General features: G+C 43.0%; 1 protein-coding gene across 1 annotated transcript; it reads right to left on the minus strand.

Moving 5' to 3' along the window:
* Positions 1-269: 269 nt before the first annotated feature.
* crabp1a (cellular retinoic acid binding protein 1a) lies at positions 270-24,278 on the minus strand. The gene is made up of 4 exons (XM_060908193.1): positions 24,203-24,278; positions 18,587-18,765; positions 3,026-3,139; positions 270-320 (listed from the first exon to the last, which is right to left on the minus strand). Exons 1-4 carry the CDS (start codon positions 24,273-24,275, stop codon positions 270-272), a joined length of 417 nt encoding a protein of 138 aa, XP_060764176.1. The 5' UTR covers positions 24,276-24,278.
* Between the last annotated feature and the right edge of the window lie 1,273 nt (positions 24,279-25,551).

A 25,551-nucleotide genomic window follows, 5' to 3' on the forward strand; every position in this document is an offset into this window, starting at 1 on the left:
CACAAAAATGCACAACTAAAAAATATATATGAGACTGGACAAAACTGGATGTTCAAAACTGGATGGATGTCTAGCACAGAACCACAGTTAGGACACAAGTGGATGCGCACAGCTAGCCAGTTAAAGAAGCTTCAGATGACCGAACATGTTGCTCAGATTCCACATCACAGTAATCTGAAGGACTGTTGCTTGATGTAGGAGGAGAATTTGGAATCTTTGGGGTGTTGGAGCTTGCCATGGTGCTTTATGACTGACCGATGATGTCTACATCATTCCCGCACATAGATCCGTGTGCACACCACATCATTTGCTCCGAATATCTGTGAGAAACCAGGAGAGAAAAACAGAGCCAGTTTATTAAATGAATTCTCCCAAGTCATTACATCCTATTAATATCAAAAAAATGATGTTTTTTTGGCAGAGTGCCAACTCAGACATCAGTTAATGTTCTACAACTGTTTAGTCACATGAAGCAGAAAGGTGTCACAGTTAAACATCTATCTTTAAACAGTTCAGAAACAGAGAGAAGGGTACATTGTCTTTCACTTATTTGGACTTTAGCAAAAATTTAATGAAGTATGCATGTTTTTAGAAATGTGCCTCAGATTCACTGTGAACTCCCAAAGACGAGCATCAAATCATCAGCCTTTACTGTGTTTATTTCAAATTCTTTCTCTTCCTTCTCTCCATAATTTTTCCTTTGTGCATCATCTCTAAGCTTTGTGGTTTATTTAGACGCCTACAAGCATCTCTAGAATTAATGAAAACGTCCAAATAATCATCTGAGTCGGGCTGCTATTTGAGTTGGACGCTTGAGTTGTACATTCCAGGGCTCAGTCTGGGATGGAGACTGACAAAAACTGCTATAGCCATGGTCAACCCATAGGCACAACCTTCACTTATCCATTCTGTGTTTTGAAAGATGGAATCCAAGTGAGCTTTTTGCACCATAACTCCATACGGTTTCTAGAAATCAGCTTGGTATTTATAGTAGATGCTCTTGGTGGGACAAAGACTTTGCATTAATATTGTTCAAGAATGTAACTCTGTATCCATGTCAAGAATAAAATTAAATACTGGTTGGCTTAAAAAGCAGGGAGACCAGAGATTAAAAGGAGAAAATCTGTAACTTTGAGTGCAGTGAGGGCTCGGAATCCGCTTCAACACTATATTCAGTTGCTTGTGTGCTATTGCAGTGGCAAAAGATCCATATGTTCTTTCTGAGTTGTAAAGTACTTATATATTTCACTGTCACTTCAATGAGTATCATTTTAGTTTATTTGAATTTACCTGAAAAAAATAAATAATAAATTTTTATATATATATATATATATATATATATATACACACACACACATTACTGACTCAACCCTGAGCTCCGGTTACTGTTTGTTTTTAGTTTCTGTACACGTTCCATCCATGTATCCAGAGTTTCCTCCAAGTTGTCCAGTTTCTTCCCACATCCCAGAAACATGCTGGTAGAGGGATTGTCTATGCTATTACCCGTAGGAGTGAATGAGTGTGAAGGAGGGTGAATTCTCCCTCCTTGTGCCCAGTATTCCCAGGAAAGGCTCCAGATCCACCACACCCCTGACCAGGATAAAATGCTTTTACTGAAGATGAATGAATGAATGAATGAATGAATGAATGAATGAAAATAAATACGTTCTCATACTCAGTAACATTTTTACTCTTCACATTTTCATTTAACCATCCAATTTACAAAACTTGAAAGAGCATGACTTTTTTCTTTTCTTTCCAATAACATTTCTGTGCATAAATAAATTATATTAATTAATCATTCATTGGACTGCCTGTTAGCCTTTTTTCAGACATTAAAGTTTCTTTAATGAAAAAAATAACCTTATCTTATGCTTCATATAAATTCAATTAAATTTTTTCTGTTTTATATGAATGATTTCTTTGGAAAAATTATGAAGGCTACGGTATCCCCGCCCTCAACCCTAAACTTATTCTTGTGTCATTTCCTATGAATACATATGAGTCATGAGCTATTAATTTTGTTTAATATTGATGTGATTCCATAAACCACTACTCTTTCACTACTGTAGAGTATAATTTTCCTCCTCTTTCTTAATCCGTAATTAAAAATTAATTTGGCGCAAAATTCATATGAAGCAGGGACACATCATGTCATTTTAAAAGCAACTTTATGCTTAACTTTAGTTAGTCTAATTTTATGTATTTAATTTGAATCTTCCTGCATTGTACAAATACTCTTAAATCATGAGAAGTATCAGTTCATTGGGCTTTGTAGCTCTTCTTTCACTTGAGTACCATAAGTATCTTGGATGTTAAAGAGGCTTCTAGCTAATCTATTAAAGCAACTTAGTTTGTGGCTCCATTTGCGTCTTTTCTCAGCATTATCATTGGCTGGTGTATGAATGGCTGAATAGGGAGTATTGTTTATTTCTGGGGGCTTGGTGAAAGTTCATATAAAGGTTGCTAAACAGTTCTCTCATGCTGCTGGGAGGTGATCGTGTAGAGCTCCTGAATGTGTTTTCTGGCTCTTTGCCGAGCTTTGGGGTGAGTGCAGAGTGCACTGGGTTTGTTTCTCTCTCTCTCAGGCTTGCTCCATAACCACTAGGCAAATCCTTTAACCTCTTTGGAATCCTATAACTGTATGATAGCCATCTGATTGCAGATTAAGGCACTGGGGTAAAAGCTGGTAGAGAATTTTTTAGCAAACTAAGTTGTGCTTTAGAGATGATGGGAGGCAGTGAAAGATAGCAAGCTTTTAACACTTACTGTATTTCAGCCTCTTTCCTAAGCATGTGAAGGATTTGTAGGAATTCAAATGAGCAAGAGAGATTCTGTTGGATTTCAAGTGAGTAAAAACCTGCTACCTCTAATTCCCCCCTTCACCCTTTTTATATGAGAAGTTTGGTGAGAATTTATGAGTTTGCATAGTTGAAGGTTGAGTATTGTGCTTGAATGAATTGTAAACCAAGCGTGCTTATCAGTAAACAGAGCTGCATCTATCCATCCATTCATTCATTCTCACCAGTATGAGTTCATCCCCCTGCAACTCCCTGGACCAGTATGTCTTGGGCCCATCACCATCCACCAGCGTCTGCTTGCAGAAAATCTTATCCTCTGTCTCCCAAGTGGCCAAACTCTACAAACAAGTTGGAACATACAGAGACATCACACAGACATCAATAAACATGAATGGAGTGTTCGCAGTCCATTTAGACAATAACCAGAGCAGAGATGAGCCCTCATTAATGCATTGTGTGTAATGGATGACATGTCTATCGTTGGGCTTTAGGGAGACAGTAAGCATTACAGAGCATTGCAACGATAGCCTTCCAGCTCCTGCCTCAGATGCATGTGTTGTCCATTATGCCTTTTTAGACCCTTGTGACTGATTACTCTGGCAAACACCCCCACTGCATTACTAACCCTGTTTATTATCACCTTTGGCTTGTTTTGTGGCACATTTTTGGGACTGTATATTTCTTAATAGAGTTTATCCCTGGTCCAGACTGGTATTTCTCTTTTCATTCCACATGTTAGATTTGGCACAGTTTTACGCCGGATGCCCTTCCTGACGCAACCCTCTCCAATTTATCCAGGCTTGGGACCGGCACCAAGAGTACGCTTATGCACCCGCAGTGGCTGGACCGGCACCAAGAGTACGCTTATGCACCCCCAGTGGCAGTGAGCATGCAGAGCATGTGGGAAGGAGAATGTTGAGGATGGAGCTGCCAGGCAAACGAAAACGAGGAAGGCCAAAGAGGAGATACACGGATGTGGTGAGAGAGGACATGAAAGTGGCAGGTGTGGTAGAGAAGGATGCGGAAGACAGAGCAATGGAGACGAAAGATCCGCTGTGGTGACCCCTAATCAGGAGCAGCCAAAAGAAGAAGATCCCTGGTCCAGACTGGATCATTATCAAAAGTTTCACCACTAAACATAGACCTTGAAAAAGGAACATCCCTCTTGAACAACAGCCAGCCCGCTCTTTGGGAGATGAGTTTAATCCTTCCTGCATTTTCCTGTGATTCCAAGACTGATAAAGAGCATGGATGTCCTCCGGACACGGGCAGGGGGTTTAAAAGAAACACAGCTAGCTGGTACAAGTAGGACATGATCATTACACAACCAGGACTCTCCAAGATATTGACTTACCTCAGCACTCAATTATCCTAGGATGACGATAATTAAAATTCCATGACCATCATATTTCTTGAACCTGCAGGAAAACTAGCCTGGTCACACAAGTGTAAGGACAGTTGCCTCAGCCTCCAGTCTTTCTAGAAAGCCTAGCAGCAGATACACAGGTTGACCTTCTACCTGAGAACAATGACCTGGCAAGAACAAAACCACAGAACTTCCTCTTCACTGTGCCATAGACCTCCTGCCAGGTGCATTACCACCTTGCCCTCAGACTTATTTGAGCTCCCCTGTTTATCAAAGAAACTGCCCCATGGAGGAATATATTACTGAGACCCCAAGGCAGGGATTCATCTGGCTTTAAAATTTACATGCATCTTCAAGCTTCTTCAAGGAGAAGAAAGGTGGTGGTCTCAGGCCAATTGACTCAAGGTTTCAAAGGCACAGTAAAGTTCCATTACTCACTATCTCCACACTGTACAAACCATGTGGACTTTTTCACCAAACTGTACCTGTATACCTGTATAGATTATTCAGTTCTGGGAAGGAGAATTACAAGTACATGGTCATGCTGTATTGACTAGCTAATGCCCCATTGATTTTCAATTACTTTGTCAGTGAGGTCCTCTGTAGCATGTTTCATAAGTTTATAATTGTACACATTGAAGATATTTAGATATATTTCTCAAGGAAGAAATCTGTGACTTGAAGGTTATTTTAACGAGATTACTGGAGCACCAGTTGTATGTGAAGGCAGAACAGTGTGGCTTCCATCTTAGTCTCCTTCTTAGGGTATAATTCACTTTTACAAAGGTTTCATCAAGAATGATAGCACTCTCCCCACACCCATAACTGTGCTCCTCAAAAGTGTGCCATGCTGGCTCCTGTAATCTCCAGCTGCAGAAGAAGTTCACCTCATTAAAGAGGAAGTTCATCACAGGGCACGCGTTCTTCCTCATTCAAACCCTTCACTGACATTCACCTCTGAGGTGAGGGCCAGAGCTTCCTTGTCAAAAAGAGCCAGCCAAGGCCTATCCATTTGCCCAGTTTTTCTCCTGGAAGCTCATGCCCACAAAACTTAATTATGATGGGCAACTGGGCCCTCCAGTCAAGTAGGACCTGGAGGATTAGCGACATTAGCTGGATTAGGGCCTCCATTCTTTTGTTGTTTTCACAGATTACTGGAGAACATGTCATACATCTGGAAGGCTCAGTATCTACTTCTTCACCAAGTTATACAGAACTGGTTCTAAGAATACTAAAGCTGATGTCTGGTCACAGGTCTACAACCATCAACCATAACCCTGAGTTTAAAAACTCTGTTCCAAACACTTTTCTACCGCCTATCTTCTTGGCCACTCCCATTCTATGGGATATTGATAAGGAAATGAAGGACACTCCAGGTGGAAACCCTGGAGCTTCTGACAAGTTCACCATGGAGGTCTATGTTCTAGAGCAGCGTTTCTCAACCTTTTTTCAGTCACGGCACCCTTCAAAAGTATGCAAATTCTCAAGGCACCCCCATATAAAATATACACAGTCACACTGACCATACGCTGACCCCGGCAGTGATGTTGTGACATGGGAAAGGGGGCCGTGAGACAAATTTTGATGATGTATGAGGCAGCAATTATCTGCATTAGTGTAACTATCATTTTTTGGAATTAATTCATTTTATTTATTTCAGTGTTAGAATATATAATTTTTTGACCGCACCCCTAACGAAGCCAGATGGCACCCCAGGGTGCCACAGCACCCCGGTTGAGAAAAGCTGTTCTAGAGGCCTTAAGGAGTGGACTTGTCACCTGGGTACACACTTCTCCAGCCAGTAAACATCAAGGAGTAACTTGCACTCAGCAACTGTTATCCTCCCACTATTAGCAGCCAGGTTTGTACATTAATGAACAATTCCTTCACTGTATGTGCCCAGACTAAAACATGTTATTGCAGGAAATATAGAACCACTACCTATAATCCAAAGGCCCTAGAAATCTCTCTCAGTGGTGTCAGTTACCTTCTAGTGTTAGAAAGTAACACCACTATACTGGATGTGGTCTATTAGTTCTTTAAAGCCAGCTGTCTCATCTCAGGGTTTTAATGATCATGTCCTCACAGACATCTCTTGGAAATAACAGAATTAAAGCCAAATTCAATAAATACACTTCTGGACGACTTTAATTGGCAAACCTTTAACTCTGAGACCTAACTGAGAATAATGACAAACTCCCAGAAACGCATCATACTATATTACATTTCCAAAAACAAATTAGCACTATCAGAGCTGGTAAGTTCTTAAATCATTGTACTTAATTTAACATCCATGAGTTTAGTGCAAATTTTTGTGAATTGTGTGAATTTTTAAGAATGTGCAAGTATGAGACCACATCAAGAGAGAGAAAAAAAAACAGTTTTAATGAGTCTTGGCCTCTGCAGTTGTGTGTTAAGCTACTTGGAGGTTTGCACTTCAATGAATCATCATTCCAGATATTTAAGCTCCTTGAATAAAGCAGGACTCTAGCTTTAGAACCAATTGAAGTGAGTGCCAACAGACAGTGATTCACACAACTGCAGTGTGAGGGTGAAATATTAATCACCATATCAAAGGTGTAGCAGAGATCAGAAAGCTTTGCTGGGCCAGAGAGGGACAGAAATGAAGAATGGCACCCAAACGAAGCAATGGGTTTGAGAGAATTTGGGGAGATTAAAAACAGGTATTTCAGATGCATTCTGGATCAGTTGCACGGGTTGGGTGGCATGCAGGGGGTAGACCTGCCAGGAGCCATTTACTTTTGCCTTCATGGATGTCTCTATAAAACTACAACAGCAAATGAAGTAGAATGTCTGAATTACAAGGATCATCTGTATGTAGCATAGAGAGGACTTGTGTCTCCAGTTCATTATATTAATAGAAGCTGAATCTGCAGGGAGTTTCATCAGCTAATGAGTCATTCAGTGACAAGTGATATGAAATGTATTATAATTAGGCATTAGTAAACTGCACTATGACTGGATAGTAGTGCATCATTATGATGTTGAGAGGAATCAATGCATCTGATTGAGCTGAATGTGAATTTAAATTTCGCTCTCATTTGCCTGCTCATGTCTAGCACAGACACATTGTGTATAATCACACACACACACACACACGCACGCACACACAAAACCTAATTTCCACAGTGACGTTGCTTTGTTTTCAGCCTTTTGGTTGTTGGGCTCTTTGACTCATTGACATTCATGATAAACTGACTCTAGGAAGTCATTTCTCCTCCCCTCTCACCCTGCAGGTGAACACTTCTAAAGTCTGTCTCTATAGCAACAAGCCTGGCAAAAAAGCATCATTTGTCAAAGTCTTGTGCCCTCGGTCCCTGCTAAGTGGGAAGATGATAAGGCTGCAGCTACAGCTCAAGACTGAAAGCTGAATAAACTGTTGTTTAAGGTTATAATAGACATTTTTAATAATTATTTATAATAACCAGAGCTGCTTGGAGTGATAGCACAGACTGGATAGACTCTGCCCTTGTGAGAGTGCGTTAGCAAGAGACGACTGCTGGTGTGCTGCTTCGATCTCCAAATCCCATTGTGTGTGTAAACGCTTGGGCAGCTGTAGCTCATTACTCAAATTCTCGCTTTAGGGAAAATGGTATTATTTCTGACAGTATGCTCATCTAGAGACACACTGAAGCAAAGGATCATTATTACATCCCTCAAAGAAAACAAAACCCCTCAAAGGGATAGTCTCACTCACGACACATTCTTTTCTGCTACTTCTGTTACTGATTTATCGCATCCAGGGCCGGATCCAGCTCTCACTAACAGGGTCAGGGTGGGCCAGGAAGATTTTTGGGGAGACAATGTATGTGTATATATGTGACTTTTTTCCTCTCTCTCTCTTCCCCTCGGGTGGGTGGACCAGCCTTGTGATTGGGTGGGCCAGGTCCCCCTGTAGAGCTGGGCCCAATCGCATAATATGCCACTTATGAAATATCCAGTTTTATTTTGGTCAGATCAAGAATGCTCTTGTCAAAGTTTAGGTCTGCAGAGAAGCATAGCTGTAGATGTATTGCAATACAAACTAAAGGAGAGCAGACCACAGCCACTTCCCTGGGGAGAGTGCAGTGTGATAAAAGTGCTGAACCGTAAGGTATGTTGATCATCAGGCTTAAGTGTACAAAAACGGCAACACAAGCCTCTCTTGGGAGAGACACACAAAGCTTGATGATCACAGTGGCTCAAACATGACACTGTAGTAGAGAATGGTCTCTTTCCCTACACAAAAGAAGAGTTTATAAGGAGTGTGTTTGTTTCTTACACATTATTATTCTGTACATGTATTCTATTTTTCAAGCCAATTACACAACACTATGATTAGTCCATCATCTCATCCACCTTCTCCAAGGTTACGAGCTCAAATATTGTTCTTGTTTAGCTGTCAGTTCTCTGGAAACATCTCCTATAGTCTCGATAGACACTCCTTTCCTGTTCTTTTTTTCCTTCTGAGAAAAACAGACTCTGAAGTGTCAAAGAGAATCCATAAATGTCAGAGTAATACAGTCCTTCAAAGAGCTCAGAAAAGCGAGGCCTTTGGGTTTTATGCTTTGTTTGAGTTTGCTGATGTCATGGTTTTGGTTTGACTTTAAAAGTCATAATTGATATGGTCAATGATTTCAAACATGATGTCAAGTTTGTCTCATTATTGTGTAATATGTAAAATAATTAATATATTTCTAAGACTGATTGGAATACATTGCAATATTTGACCCCAGAATGGAACAAAATCAACTGTGGCACTTGCAGCTACAGCAGGGAACACAGACACACAACCCAGGGTCTAGTGGAAAAAATAAGGGCTCTTCTAATTATTGAGAAAGGTAGGGGAAGTGCAAGGAGTGAGAGTCATGCAGTAGGTGCAGGTGCCAGAGGGCCAGGGCCAGTCTAACAGGCAGGGGCTGGCTGCGTCTGGGTCTTTTGTCAGTCTGTCACTGGAAGCGGGAGTGGATGCGATCACCAGTGAAAGCACTGAGACCTCGGTAGTTGTCCTCATCTTCTTTGCCATCGGCAAAGAGGCCTATGTGGAGAGCTGAGGGTAGAATCAATCAAGATACTCTGAAAGAAAACAACTAACCCCTGTTTGTAGTGATGCCTCTTTATACGCCCCGGTTGCTTAAGGAGGGTAGAAGCACCATTTAAGCTGGTCCAGCTGTGTGCAATCAGCAGGCTCCACCCTGTGGCCACGCTGTTTTCAGCAGTCCAAAACAGTTGTGTTGAAGTGTCGCTGTCTTTTCAGCACCACAGAAGTGGTGGAATGAGGAGAGATGTGCTGCTTCAGTGACAATTTCTTTGGGCCGCTGTCACATCCCCCACCTAGCTGCAAGCCTATCATCCGCCAAAGCTTGGCCCAGAGGCTGTAGCACCTGGAGAGGCTGTCAGCATTCCTATGCTGGGTCTGGGCTCTGTGATGGACCTTGAAAGAGAAGTCTTGAAGGAACAAAAACCAGTGAGTAACATGAGCATTGGTGTCTTTGGCTGTTGCCATCCACTGAAGTGGGGCATGGTCTGGGACTAGCATGAAGTGATGACCAGACAGATAGTACCTGAGCTCCATGATTGCCCTCTTGATGTTCAAGGCTTCTCTCTCCACAGCCACATAGTTCTTCTCAGCAAGGGACAGTTTGCAGATGATGTACAGCATGGGATGCTCTTCGCCCTCTATAACCTAAAAGAGCATGGCACCGAGGCGTCCATCTGGACAATGAACTGCAGGTCAAAGTCCACGTTTCAGAAGACGGGGTCATGGTAAGGGCCTTCTTCAGGGCCCGGAATGCCTGCTCTGTTTTGCTGGGCCACTGCACCTTATCTGGCTCTCCTTTCATGGTCAGGTCAGAGAGGGGAGAGGCTACAGAGGAGAAGTTAGGCACAAACCTGCAGTAATATCCAGCCAGCTCCAAGAATGCACATACCTGTCGCTTGGTGGTGGGCCAGGGGTAGTCCTGGACTGCCACAATCTTCTTCTCCTGTGGTTTTAGTAGCATCCGGATGATGCATTCACCCAGTGTAGTATGTTCCTGATGTGGGTGGAATACTGAAGCGCAGCAGGCAGGGACTGATGTTGACACAGACTTTATTTTTAATGATCATGCTTGCTTTTCAGCTTTACAGTCTTGTTCATTCGTGCACTCACACACACACACACACACACACGTGCTCTGGTCAGGAGAATCCTCTCTCTTTGCTCTTTCCCTCCTTTTCTACCTTCCATCCTCACTGCAAAACACACACAACATTAATCGACAACAGGTATACTGACTTTGCCACTCACCTTCCCTGGGCCTGCCCTCCATTTACAAACCAATGCTTGGCCACGCCCCGGCTGCCACATACCTCCACTGTCCGACTCAGGCCAGGGAGCTGTCCGGCCTGCAGTGGACTCCCCCCCCCCGAGGAGACAGGAAGTCTGCCACCACCATCTGCGCCCACGGCCTGTGGACCACCTCGAATTTAAACAGTTGAAGGGCAAGATACCAATGGGTGATCTGTGCATTGGCATCCTTCACGCGGTGGAGCCACTGGAGCGGTGTGTGGTCCAAACAGAGGGTGAAAGGGTGCCCCAGCAGGTACTGAGCCTTCCCTGGATGGTCAACAAAGTCATCCATCCTGGGCAGGGGATAGCTGTCAAAGTCTGAGACAACATTGAGCCTCTGAAATCATTGCAGAGTCCCAGACTTCCATAGAGCTTGGGCACTGCACTAATGAGGCTTGACCAGGGGCTGGTAGACAACTCAATGATCCTATCCTGCAGCATTTGAGCCACTTCCTCCTCAATTTCATGATGACAGGCCTCTGAGATGCAATAGGGGCACTGCTAAATTGCTACCGGGGGGGGGGGGGGGGGGGGGGGTGTTGTTTAATGTCATGTTGTATCAGGTGGGTCCAACCTGGTTCTGCTGGGAAGACATCCCCAGACTGGTCCAGTAGCTCCTCCAATTCTTGGCACTGTCAGCCAGTGAGGTCCTCACCTTGTTGGACCAGGGTGTGCCCTGGTGGTTCTGGTGAGACAGTAACATGGGCTGACAGCAGTAGGAGAAGCTTGATCCAACCATTCAGTAGGTTAATGTGGTAGATTTGTGGATTTTTTCTTTTACCCGGATGTTCCAGGCAGTAGTTAACAGGTCCCGCTTAGTTATGGTGAAAGAGCCCTGTCACGGTGGCATGGTGGTGTAGTGGTTAGCACTGTCACCTCACAACAAGAAGGTCCTGGGTTCGAGCCCCGTGGCTGGCGAGGGCCTTTCTGTGTGGAGTTTGCATGTTCTCCCCGTGTCCGCGTGGGTTTCCTCCGGGTGCTCCAGTTTCCCCCACAGTCCAAAGACATGCAGGTTAGGTTAACTGGTGACTCTAAATTGACCGTACCGGTAGGTGTGAATGTGAGTGTGAATGGTTGTCTGTGTCTATGTGTCAGCCCTGTGATGACCTGGCGACTTGTCCAGGGTGTACCCTGCCTTTCGCCCGTAGTCAGCTGGCATAGGCTCCAACTTGCCTGTGACCCTGTAGAACAGGATAAAGCGGCTAGAGATAATGAGATGAGATGAGATGAGATGAGCCCTGTCACCACATGAGGAACTTGCAATTGGCTGTGGGAACAAGCAGTAGGACACAGTTGCCAGGCTGGAACTCCTGGGGCTTGGCAGAGCAATTATAGAGGCAGTTCTTTTCGGCCTGGGCAGCAAGCATGTGTTGGAAGACGATGGGAGCCACCCTGTCAATGCAGGCCTGAATTTCCTTCACATGCTCAGTCGTGATTCGGAAGGGTGAGGGCTGCTCTTCCCAGGCTTCTTTTGCCACATCCAGGAGGCCCTGGGGCCTTCTCCCATGCAGGAGATCATAGGTGTGAAGCCTGTCAATGGTTGTGGAGGCTCCTGGATTGCAAACAACACATACGGGAGAAGGAGGTCCAAGTTCCTGCCATCTTCATCTAGTCTTCATTGCAGCATTCTCTTGAGGGTCTGGCTGAACCTCTCAACCAGCCCGTTGGTCTGGGGGTGGTAGACTGAGGTGTGGATCTGTTTAACCTGGAACAACAGGCACACATCTGTTATTAACTTGGACACAAAAGGCGTACCTTGGTCCATGACGAGGTACTTCAGCACAGTGGTGTCGTGGTTAGCACTGTTGCCTCACAGCAAGAAGGTTCTGAGTTCGAGCTCAGCAGCCAATGGGGGCCTTTCTGTGTGGAGTTTGCATGTTCTCCCCATGTCTGTGTGGGTTTCCTCCAGGTGCTCCAGTTTCCCACACAGTTCAAAGACATGCAGTTAGGTTAACATGGGGTGGCCTTCGGCTGAGGTGCCCTTGAGCAAGGCACCTAACCCCCAATTGCTCCCCAGGCACTGAAGCATGGCTGCCCACTGCTCTGGGTATGTGTGTGTGCTCATTGCTTGTGTCTGTGTGCATGTGTGTGTGTGTTGACTGCTTCAGATGGGTTAAATGCAGAGAGAAATTTCACAAGTGTAAATGTGATGAATAAAGTTTTTCCTTCTTCTTCTTCTTCTTCTTCGGGAGCCCCACATGAGGAAACAGCAGAATCAATTACCTAGCGATGTTTTTGGACGTGGCCTTCTGAAGGGTATTGGGTAGTCTATGATGATGAGTATATGCTTGTGGCCCCAGGTAGACTTGGGAAGGGGACCCCCAGATCCATGCCCACTCTCTCAAAGGGGACACTGATAATGGGCAGAGGCACAAGTAGGGCAGGTGCAGGTTTGTTTGGGACAGTGTGCTGACATTGGAGGCAGCATTGGAAGAGGTTCCTTGCCTCAGCATTCATCCCTGGCCAGAGAAATTGTTTTTGGATTTTCTTTAGGGTGTTTTGGCTTGCTAGGTGGCTGCCCAAAGGGTGGGAGTAGGCTAGGTGCATCATGAGGTCCTCCTTTGAATAAGAAACTACTAGCAGATCCATGGACTGGCCTCACTGCTCTGTGTAGTGGTAGAGGAGGCCATGGTGGACCAGGAAGAATGAACTGGGGAGGGGCTGCCCCAGCTGCTGGTCTCTGCCTTCCACAATGTGCACCTGCCCCCAAGAATTCTTTAACTGCTCATCCTGTATCTGCTCCTGCCCAAAGTTCACATCTTGAGTCAACTGCTAATACACATGAGAGAGTGGATTAGAGGTGGTGTTTGACTCACCTTTGGCAGCATGGGCATCAGCATTCTCATGGTCCCCAGCCAGGCACACATCTTGGAGCGGCGTGATGCAGTCCACAGGCCTCCAGAGTGCTCATCATCTCCTCATCCTTCTGGCAGTCGGCAGTTTCTTGGGGAACCTGGGCCAATCTCTACCTTGGAGGAGAGGGACAAGGTGGTTAAGAACCATACCAAAGGTTAGTTTCCACTCACCTCGCTCATTTCCAATCTGAATGTGGGTGCTGGCCACATCTTATGCATCCCCATGCATGCAGGTGACCTCGATAGTGCCACAACACCCCACAGCCTCAGGCAGGACAGAGGGTTGAACCAGAGTGATGGTGCTGCTGGAGTTGAGGAGAGTTTGTACTGGTCATCCCTCTATCCAAATAGGGGCAATCAGAAGATGAGGGCTTGTGGGTGAGTGGATGATGCAGCCAGTGAACCACAGCTTCTGGGCTGGGGCAGGTGATGGAGGTTTAGGAGCAGTGGCCATAGCCTTGTCAGGGGGTGATGGAGGGCAAGCCGGTCACAGAGGACGTCTTTCAGGCTCAGCATTGGCCCGGGGGAGGGGGGGGGGAGTGCAGAGAACTGGAGTGAGCCTGCTGAGGTTTTGTGGTTTCCTGTTTACAGATGTCCAGTGTGGCAAGGGCATACGCCAGGGCCCCAACCTGCTCAACAGGCATTTTGGGCACCCTCATCCCCATGGCCATGCACTCTGTGTAAGGCAACACTTGGGGGAAGCAATCCATGGTGACCCGTTCTGCGACCTGAGTGGCTGAGTGTTGTTCAGGTTGCAGTCAGCATTTGATGGTTCTCAGCAGAGCTTCCATTTGGCTTCCAAGGTTGACATCCACCTGATACACCCAGTGGTGAAATTCAGTCTCAGCCTAGCAGGCAGAAAACCTGCAGCACCCCAGTATTTGCTCTTTCAGGAGCATGTAATCCTCTGCTGAGGCTGGCAGGAGACCATAGTAAGCCAGACAGGCCTTTCCTGTGAGTAAGGGGGCTAGATCCTGGGCTCACTCCTTCTCAGGCCAGCCTTCTCATATTGCAGTCTGTTTGAAAGTGTAGAGGTAGACATTGATGTTATCAGCTGGAGTCAGCTTGAGGAGCAGATGGAGGGCCTCTTGGCAGAAATCTGGAAGGCGACCAGGGAGGGGAGAGGCTCTGGCATGTTGCTGCAACAGCTCCTGGGTGGCAAGTTGGAGGCCTTTGATGAGTTCCTGCATCACCTGTTGCTGCTAGAGACTGGTTTCCAGGAGATGCTGCAGGAGATGTTCCATGTGGAGGTTGGGTGGGGGTGTAATGTTTGTGCCAACATTCTCCACCAATGTGGCACTCACGGCTGCAGTGGGGAACAAGGACACACAACCCAGGGTCTAGTGGAAACAATAAGTGCTCTTAATTATTGGGTGGGAGTCATATAGTAAGTGCAGGTGCTGGAGGGCCCAGGCCAGCCTAACACAGGGTCACAGGTAAGGGCTGGCTGCATCTGGGTCTTTTGTTGGTCTGCCACTGGAAGCAGGAGTGGAGGCGATCACCGATGAGAGCGCTGAGACCTCAGTAGTCCTCCTCATTGTCTTTGGCATTGGCAGAGAGAGGAGGGGAGGGGAGACTCAGTCAACATACTCTGAAAGAACCCAACCAACCTCTATTTGTAGCAGCACCTCTTTATACTTCCCTGGCTGCTTGAGGAAGGTAGATTGAGGTACCTTTTAAGCTGCTCCAGGTGTGTGCAGTCAGTGGGCTCCACCCTGTGGTCATGCTGTTTTCGGCAGTCCAAAACAGTGGTGCTGAAGTGTTGCTGTTTTTTCAGCACCACTGGAGCAGTGGAGTGAGGAGTGATGCACTGCTTGGTTGGCGGTTTCCTTGGGCCACCATCACAGAACCAAGCTAATATTTAAAACTAATTACCATAATTCAGCTTGATGGAAAAGTAGGACGCAAGGCAGCCCTCTGCCTCAAAATTGATTTAAGAAACTATTCAAGAAGCAGGTCATCATGACTGGAGAAATATGGTCACGTCAAAGGTTATGTTTCTAATGTTGCTCAGTGTCTGCTGTGGATAAGGTTCTGTTATTGTTCTGATGGTAGTGATACACTCAGCAAAATGCAATTTAATTTGTTTCAAGAAAACCAAACACACACACACACACAATATATATATATATATATATATATATATATATATATATATATATATATATATATATATATATAGAGTCTCTCGTCTCGTCTTCTTCCGCTTTATCCGGGACCAGGTCGCGGAGGCAGCAGTCTAAGCATGGAAGCCCAAACTTCCCTTTTCCCAGACACCTCGGCCAGCTCCTCGGGAAGAACACCGAGGCGTTCCCAGGCCAGCCGAGAGACATAGTCCCTCCAGCGTGTCCTGGGTCTTCCCCGGGGCCTCCTCCCAGGGGGACATGCCTCGAACACCTCCCCAGGGAGGCGTCCAGGTGTGTGTGTGTATATATATATATATATATATATATATATATATATATATATATATATAAAAAAAGAGGGGTTGTTTTTTTGTCATGTTGAGTTCACCAGTGTTCGATACTGATATTTTACATGCAAAGGTGTTCATCTTAATTTTAAAAGATGTCTTGACTTTTCCTTGTATTTTGCATCAAATGAACTAATATCACACCAATTTACATTGATGGCACAAACCTGGAGGAAATTTGAAACACTTAAGCTGAGATTAGTGCAATGTCTAAGCTGCTAAAGCTCAAACTATATTCGTAGATTGCCATTTTTTATTATTATTATTCATTTTCACATACAAGGGGAATACTGTATATGACTAGACATTGTCTCTAGCAGTGAAGAATCCAGAGGTGTGGCTAATAAACCTATCGAGTCACTAAGAAATGCATCATGACAGCATTGTTCTGGTTCCACCTCCTGACCTCAAGTTAGTCATTCTGTCTTTTTCTCATTACTAATACCTCCCCATTAACAAGAGATATATTTAGAGTCTATTAAATGTATATAGTTCTGTGAAGAATAAGGGTAAGGGTGAAGATCATCATGAATAATCAATGCAGAGCCTTTCACAGCAGATAAACATCAAGAGCTAAAATTATATTGTCAGAAGTAAAGATGCCAAAGTGTGCTTTTCCTTGTTGCCATCAAGGCGGTATGTTTTGTACCTTTTGTATGTACAGTTATCTTTTACCCACTAAAGTGAATATGGTGTAGCTTGAATTAGCTTTTAAAGTAAAGTTTGAACCTTAAGGTCCAAATACTTTGCTTTCAATTATGGAACCATGAGTGTATGAGGGCAAATTACATATTTATCCCAGAAAAACTGTGACAGTTAACAACAGGGATGTTGATGTTTTAGAATAAGATGCAGCAGATGCACACTGTTCAGCCAAAAAAAAAAAAAGTCACACACACTAATATTTTGTTGGACTGCTTTAGTTTTGAGTATGGCACGCATTCACTGTGGCATTATTTCACCAACCTTATACAACAGCACAACATTTATTTCCATTCAGAGTTGTATTACTTTTTTGCTGAGATCTTGCATTGATGATGGGAGAGTCAAACCACTGTCCAGCACATCACAAAGACTTTCAGTGGGGTTAAGGTCAGGACTCTGTGGTGGCCAGTTCATGTATGAAAATGATTCCTCATGCTCCCTGAACAACTCTTTCATGATTTGAACCCTAATTTTATGCCCATGCCATCAGGGAAGAAAAAAATCCATTGATAGAATAACCTGCTCATTCAGTACATTCAGGTAGTCAGCTGGCTTCATTTTATTTCCACATAACGTTGCTGAGCCTCAGCTTGACCAGCTGAAGCATCCTAGATCAGAACACTGCCTCCAGCAGCTTCTACAGTGGCCATTATGCATGATAGGTGTATCCCATCATGTGCTTCCCTTCTTACCCTGAAGTGCCCATCTCGCTAGAATAGGGTACATCTGTACTCATCAGACCACATGACCTTTTCCGTTACTTCAGAGTCAAATCTTTGTGCTCCCAAGCAAATTGAAGCCTTTTCTTCCAATTAATCTAAATAACAAGTGGATTTCTTATGGGGCGGCACGGTGGTGTAGTGGTTAGCGCTGTCACCTCACAGCAAGAAGGTCCGGGTTCGAGCCCCGTGGCCGGCGAGGGCCTTTCTGTGTGGAGTTTGCATGTTCTCCCCGTGTCCGCGTGGGTTTCCTCCGGGTGCTCCGGTTTCCCCACAGTCCAAAGACATGCAGGTTAGGTTAACTGGTGACTCTAAATTGACCGTAGGTGTGAATGTGAGTGTGAATGGTTGTCTGTATCTCTGTGTCAGCCCTGTGATGACCTGGCGACTTGTCCAGGGTGTACCCCGCCTTTCGCCCGTAGTCAGCTGGGATAGGCTCCAGCTTGCCTGCGACCCTGTAGAACAGGATAAAGCGGCTACAGATAATGAGATGAGATGAGATTTCTTATGGCCATACAGCTGTTTAGTCCCAATCCTGTGAGCTCTCATCACACTGTACATGTGAAAATGCTTTCAATATTAAACATAGCCATGAGTTCTTTATAATTCAACTTCACCAAGCGATTAAGTGAATTCAGATCATGGTCAGTCAAGAGTTTCTTCCGGCCACATTTCTTCTGTGAATTTGATGGCTCACCACTATCCTTCCATGTTTTCATAATGTGTTGGACAACTCTTAACCCAATTCCAGTCATTTCAGCAATCTCCTTAGTTGTTTTCTTTCCTTGATGCAGGACAAAAATTTGACCGTTCTGAAACAGAAACATATTTTCCACAACCACGGGATACATCTTCTGACATGGTTAGTTCAGAAATGAGAAGCTACTCAGTGCATCAGTTAGGGCTAAAAGAATTGTTGCCAGCTGAAACATATTAATCACTGCAGTAATTATCCAATCAAAGGTTCTTAGGTATTTGCTTATTTAAATCCAAATGGTGAGATTTTGGGGCCAGGCAGTGAAGAATCTCATTCTGTCTACCAATATGTTAGTTAAAACTTGTAATGTATTGTTTCCTTCTTGCTGTTTTGTTTTTTTCCTTTATTCCAAAGTCAATCTGACACAATTGGTTCAAGTGTTTTCTTCTTAACATTTCTACAAGCGTGCTCCTGAAGATATTAACTTAAATTGACTCAAATATTTTTTCATGAATCGATAGAGCATTTAATGTGATCCTTGCTCTACTGTTTAACCATGTTTTGCAACTGTTGGAAAACTTTCTCATGTTCACCCATTACACACTTGCAGGACACTTATTTAAGTTTCTCACGGTGTACCTTACACTTCCTGCCATCCACAGTCTCTTCATCAAACTCCTCGCCGATGTGGAAGTTGATCTCCGTGGTACGCACTGAAGTGGAGGTCTTGATGTAGAACTGCTCTCCATCCTGGCGGATCTCCACATGAGGCTTGGCAGCAGCCGCCCCAGCCACCTTCCTCAGCATGGCATTCACGCCTGATAGGGCACAGCATGGGCGTCATAACAAGCTTTGTTGCCTAAAAAACTCACCCCACCCCGACCTTGACCTTCAGAGAGCTTTTACACCAAAAAACATTGCTCAACTCAAGTCAGCGTCAGTCAAAATCCCACCATCGTCATGCTGAGAGCAACAGAATGAAATATTCACTGCTGAGATGGCTTGCTGTAGGAAGAATATGATGTTGCAATGCTTAGGGAGAAGGTGTAAGTGAGCCATTACGACTGTGTCACAGCATGGATGTGTTCATGGAAAACCATTTCTGGGTTTTCATGGAAAACCATTTTCATGTCTTTCAGCTCTTTTTTTTTTTAATGCTGCTTACGATCTGCTGAAACCATCTCAAGGAAATATAATTAAATTCTCAGTCTGCACAAGTACACTCTAGTGGAAAGTGTTTATTTTTTTATATGGCTGATTCCACACAGCTCCATAAACTCTGACGAGAGTGTCAGTGAGACACAATCTGATAAGGTTTTATTGGATCTGGATCTATGGTCTGTGATTTAAAGGATGTAAATAATGAACTGAACTGAACTATGAGTATAGTATTAACCTAAAGTTTCATTTTTTAGTTTAACAGAATGCCCTTTAATGTAGTTTCCAAGAAATAAAGATAGTTTCATGCAAAATTTGCATAAACATTATGCAGAAATGTGACAGATTTCTTAGCCATTTGAGAAATCTGTTAGAAAATGTTTAGCATTTCACAATGTCCTTTATTATCTAACATTTGGATTGCACTAAACAGAAAATAGAGCTCCCATACTGTACTTGTAAATCTTAGCATGGAATAATATCTTCAGTAATCATCTTCAGTTACTACTTTATCCTGGTTATTGTGGCTAATAATAATAATAATATGGTGGTGCTTGAAAGTTTGTGAACCCTTTAGAATTGTCTATATTTCTGCATAAATATGACCTAAAACATCATCAGATTTTCACACAAGTCCTAAAAGTAGATAAAGAGAACCCAGTTAAACAAATGAGACAAAATTATTATACTTGGTCATTTATTTATTGAGGAAAATGATCCAATATTACATATCTGTGAGTGGCAAAAGTATGTGAACCTTTGCTTTCGGTATCTGGTGTGACCCCCTTGTGCAGCAATAACTGCAACTAAACATTTCCAGTAACTGTTGATCAGTTCTGCACACCGGCTTGGAGGAATTTTAGTCCATTCCTCCGTACAGAACAGCTTCAACTCTGGGATGTTGGTGGGTTTCCTCACATGAACTGCTCGCTCCAGGTCCTTCCACAACATTTCGATCGGATTAAGGTCAGGATGTTGACTTGGCCATTCCAAAACATTAACTTTATTCTTCTTTAACCATTCTTTGGTAGAATGACTTGTGTGCTTAGGGTCGTTGTCTTGCTGCATGACTCACCTTCTCTTGAGATTCAGTTCATGGACAGATATCCTGACATTTTCCTTTAGAATTCGCTGGTATAATTCAGAATTCATTGTTCCATCAATGATGGCAAGCCGTTCTGGCCCAGATGCAGCAAAACAGGCCCAAACCATGATACTACCACCACCATGTTTCACAGATGGAATAAGGTTGTTATGCTGGAATGCAGTGTTTTCCTTTCTCCAAACATAACGCTTCTCATTTAAACCAAAAAGTTCTATTTTGGTCTCATCCGTCCACAAAACATTTTTCCAATAGCCTTCTGGCTTGTCCACGTGATCTTTAGCAAACTGCAGATGAGCAGCAATGTTCTTTTTGGAGAGCAGTAGCTTTCTCCTTGCAGCCCTGCCATGCACACCATTGTTGTTCAGTGTTCTCCTGATGGTGGACTCATGAACATTAACATTAGCCAATGTGAGAGAGGCCTTCAGTTGCTTAGAAGTTACCCTGGGGTCCTTTGTGACCTTGCCGGCTATTACACGCCTTACTTTTGGAGTGATCTTTGTTGGTCGACCACTCCTGGGGAGGGTAACAATGGTCTTGAATTTCCTCCATTTGTACACAATCTGTCTGACTGTGGATTGGTGGAGTCCAAATTCTTTAGAGATGGTTTTGCAACCTTTTCCAGACTGATGAGCTTCAACAACGCTTTTTCTGAGGTCCTCAGAAATCTCCTTTGTTCGTGCCATGATACACTTCCACAAACATGTGTTGTGAAGATCAGACTTTGATAGATCCCTGTTCTTTAAATAAAACAGGGTGCCCACTCACACCTGATTGTCATCCCATTGATTGAAAACACCTGACTCTAATTTCGCCTTCAAATTAACTGCTAATCCTAGAGGTTCACATACTTTTGCCACTCACAGATATGTAATATTGGATCATTTTCCTCAATAAATAAATGACCAAGTATAATACTTTTGTCTCATTTGTTTAACTGGGTTCTCTTTATCTACTTTTAGGACTTGTGTGAAAATCTGATGATGTTTTAGGTCATATTTACGCAGAAATATAGAAAATTCTAAAGGGTTCACAAACTCTTCCTTCAATTAGGGCAAATGTTAACTATTATATAGTAAAATTTGCCCATTAGTGGAAAATGTATTTATTTTACTAGACCTTTCAGTATTTATGTATGTTTATTTAATCTTTTTATCACTGTATCATGTGACTTTGCCAGAAATGTATCAGACATTTTTTGATAATATTTTGATGCCAAAGCTGATAATTAATTAATTAATTAATTAATTAAAAAAGATCCATCTAATTGTAGTTAAATTACATGCTTAGCATTAGAACTGTTATATCAATTTTCTTTTTTTAAATCAAAGCTGTGAATTAACATTGGTAAAATAATACAGATGAAATGATACTGTTTGGTTCTAAAACAGTGCAAATTGCTGTCACACTACAAAAAATTACATCAAGTGAAAATATAGCATATAATATAAGATAACAATAAACCAAATAGGATTATTAAACCTATTTCTGGACATTTTTTTACTCACACTGAAAAAAATGATATCTTAGGAAGTGAAAATATCTTGAAAATAGTTGAAACGATCTAGCATTTCCTATTAGAAGAATACACGACACCAATTCTGAGATTATTAAACCTAGTTCTAGATTGCAACCGACTTATTCTAAGATATCTTATCAAGTAAAAATATCTGTCCGTGCAGCAAGATAATTTCACTAGTGCTAAGTAATTTGCTCCTCAGATTTAGTTTTCAATTTTTTGCAGTGCATTTCAAGCTTGAACTGATCTTGTGAGAAAGAATCAAAATCGTCTGACAATCGAGTTTAAAAAAAAAAAAAAGAAAACCTGAAATAAGTAAAACTGTCTAGACATAATCTTATATGACATGTATGGTAATTTCATTACAGGAAATGCCAGGTACACTTGGATACATTCACGATATTTTCACTTGCCAAGCTCGTGTTTTCTTTTTTTCTTCTTTTTTTTGTGGTGAATATTTTAACAAATAATATCAGATTGACTGAACTAGTCTGGTCCTCTGTATAATATGTGAAACATTGTTTTCACACATGCTTTTAGTCAATAAAATCAGAAGACGAGATTGTTTTTTACTCATACAGTGTTAGTTAAGAATAATGTGGAGATAGAGGAGAGAGCCTGGTGCCCAACAAGCCGTTTCCAGCAGAGAGGGCGATGAGAGATCAGAGAGCAGCTCTGCATGTGCAGTACACAATGATGAGGAGTGGCTTTCTTTTTACAGAACACTTCAGACACACCAAATGAGTGATTTGCGTGGGCAGTTGCAGTTGACATGGGTACTGCCTGACAGAGCGATGAGTTCCACAGAATGCCAATGCTATATGAGCTCTAATCTCATCTCTCGCAATCTGCCTTGCTGATATATGAACACTGCTGTGATGCTGTTAGCTGGAGTTTGCACACACAGATACACAAAAGCCTGAAACGCTATGTTAGCATCCTCTAACAACATCCTGAGTGCAATCTTTCACAGATTCGATCGTGAGGAGTAATTTCATTTGCACTCCTAAAGGGCTGAGCGGTTTTCATTAAACATGTTTGTTTTCAGCCACAAAGCGTCATTGCATTGTTCCTTTAGGAGCTGCCCAGATCTGTGGTTTGCCAGTTACTCAGTGTATCAGGACGAATATTAGTTCCAGACAAGACAGTCGGATTAGGAAGGTACTGAAAATGTGCAAACATGAAATGTGCAATGAATTCCAATCAATGAATGGAGTTCACTGATATCATGGAAATATGATTAATATGTTTACCGAAAGGGCGGCACGGTGGTGTAGTGGTTAGCGCTGTCGCCTCACAGCAAGAAGGTCCGGGTTCGAGCCCCGTGGCCGGCGAGGGCCTTTCTGTGTGGAGTTTGCATGTTCTCCCCGTGTCCGCGTGGGTTTCCTCCGGGTGCTCCGGTTTCCCCCACAGTCCAAAGACATGCAGGTTAGGTTAACTGGTGACTCTAAATTGAGCGTAGGTGTGAATGTGAGTGTGAATGGTTGTCTGTGTCTATGTGTCAGCCCTGTGATGACCTGGCGACTTGTCCAGGGTGTACCCCGCCTTTCGCCCGTAGTCAGCTGGGATAGGCTCCAGCTTGCCTGCGACCCTGTAGAACAGGATAAAGCGGCTAGAGATAATGAGATGAGACATGATAATATGATAACGCCTTTAAATGATATAATGTATTATTCCAACAGTTAGCAATTGTCTTTATTAAAGGAACTCTTTTAATAATCTTTCAATGAAAGCATTTCTCTACAAAGCAGTGTGAAACTATTACTTCACTGTATTATTAGTGTTGTTGTTGTCACCATCATGTCATGGTATGATTTAAAATCCATCACATTTCAATGTTGTAGCTTAGATTCACTTGCTGAAGAAATATAGCGAGGGCGGGAGAGCTCCATTCCCCTGTAACCCCACCTAATGTAACCTCGAGTCTACATTAAATAATCTGTTTCTCTTTAGTCTTACAAGGTATTGTTTATGCTGACCGTGCTAGACACAACTGCGCAACATGAAAATAATGATACATCATCAGTGTACGCGAATGCAAGATTGCATTATAAAAATCTATAGAAGAAAACTGACTGACCCAGTTTTCCACAGACTGTCTCAAGCGCTCTGATTACTCAGGAGACTGGTTTGAGGGTCTGAGGGTCTGAGCCTCGTCAACTCTCCTGGAGAAAGGTGAATGGACTTGGTTTATAAAAAAGCAGACAGGATTTAAGAGCCTGAGGAGACCTCGGTCTGTTGCAGTGTGATTCACTTTTAATACAAACCACGACTAATTAGTCCTCTATCTGCTGCCTGACCTTCTGCTGTACAATAGCATGAAATCCAAGCATCAGTCGCTCATCGCACTAAATGATAAAGACATACACATGTACTCTTTTCCTCACATCCTCCAATAGGAATGTTTGATGTATGTCAATGTTATGACAAAGAATGCGAGAATAAGACAGAAGATGAAATGCATGAGGAATCCTACCCAAGGCTTTGAGAAGTTCATCAAAATTCTCACTGCTCTTCATTTTCCAGGTGCCGGCAAAGTTGGGATGCATTTTCTTCAGTCAGGTTTCGTCAGACAGAGAATCTCTACACACACACTCTCACTCTCTCTCTTTCACGCTATCACTCTCTCACACTCTCCTGCTTTTCTGTTCCTCTCCTCTCCCTCCTTTACTAGCTTCCTTTCCTGCCCCTCCTTTTCTCTTCCTCCCTCTCCTGCTTCGACTGTCTTCATTGCTTGCTACAGTCTCTCTCTCTCTCTCTCTCTCTCTCTCTCTCTCTCTCTCTCTCTCTTAAAAATCACTCTTTTACATTCAGTAAAATAAATGCTCAACTGATTGTTTTCTCTGCTGTTTGAAAATGGAAATATGATCAACACTGTACTGCTCAGGATGTAAATTTGCTGATTAGGTTGAGCTGAGAACTGTCTGAGTGTGGACTGATATTCTAATGAGCACATTTCTGCCTCTCCAAGATGAACACACCAGTGAAAAGAGAGAGGATCGAGAAACTCAATATACAAAAACAAGCCAACTTTTTCGCAGTAGGACTAGAATAGCTTTCCAGCCTTGTGAGGGCAAAGCGTATGCAAATTTGACTAAGATTAACCCCACCTACTTTGTACAATGAGTGACATTTCGATATGGTTTGCAAAAGTAAGTGTGTGTGTGTGTGTGTGTGTGTGTGTGTGTGTGTGTGTGTGTGTGTGTGTGTTCATTCTCATTCGTTCCCACCTTGTATAAAAGATGGGCTCATAATCCAGCATGACCCGATTATTGAATAAATAATTGTAAACATCTTAAACTTCAAATTACATTTTTGGATATATATATCACAAAGAGGTTGAATTGTCATCAGTCTTATTGCTCAGAAGGTGTGCATTATTTTTGTATAATGGCATGGCTCGGACTGTAGTTCTGCTATCCAAAAATAATCCACTTTGGGTGTAGTAAGGGCTTCACATTGTGCCGTATCACACCACCCTGGTGTATATTATTTTCATATAACAGCACGGTCCGTAGTGCATTTAGATGTTTTGATTGACCTATTTAACCTTCTTATTAACACCTGCCTTCTAAAGACTTTAAAAACAGAATGGTCTAAAAAACTAAACCAGCTTTGATTTAACAAGCAGCACTGACATTCATGACATACAGCTATAATAATAGTCTGCAGCTTGTTACTTCCTGTCTACAGTAAACCATGAATTAACACAGGAGCATGATCTAATTACATTTTCTGTTATTAGTGACAGAACCATCAATATAGTGCTGAGCAGTGATGTGATTTTCCTGCTGCCTTTGCCAGAGAGAATTATTGCATGTTAGA

Source organism: Neoarius graeffei, chromosome 2 (assembly GCF_027579695.1).
Source record: "Neoarius graeffei isolate fNeoGra1 chromosome 2, fNeoGra1.pri, whole genome shotgun sequence".
In the NCBI taxonomy this organism is placed as follows: domain Eukaryota; kingdom Metazoa; phylum Chordata; class Actinopteri; order Siluriformes; family Ariidae; genus Neoarius; species Neoarius graeffei.

Excerpts from the sequence above, each read along its gene's own strand:
- crabp1a (XM_060908193.1), bottom strand. The coding sequence starts at position 24,275 with ATGCATCCCAACTTTGCCGGCACCTGGAAAATGAAGAGCAGTGAGAAT. Across the intron at positions 18,766-24,202 it reads TGAACTTCTCAAAGCCTTGG|GCGTGAATGCCATGCTGAGG; the intron begins GTAGGATTCCTC and ends GTGCCCTATCAG. Across the intron at positions 321-3,025 it reads AGGGGGATGAACTCATACTG|ATATTCGGAGCAAATGATGT; the intron begins GTGAGAATGAAT and ends GGTTTCTCACAG.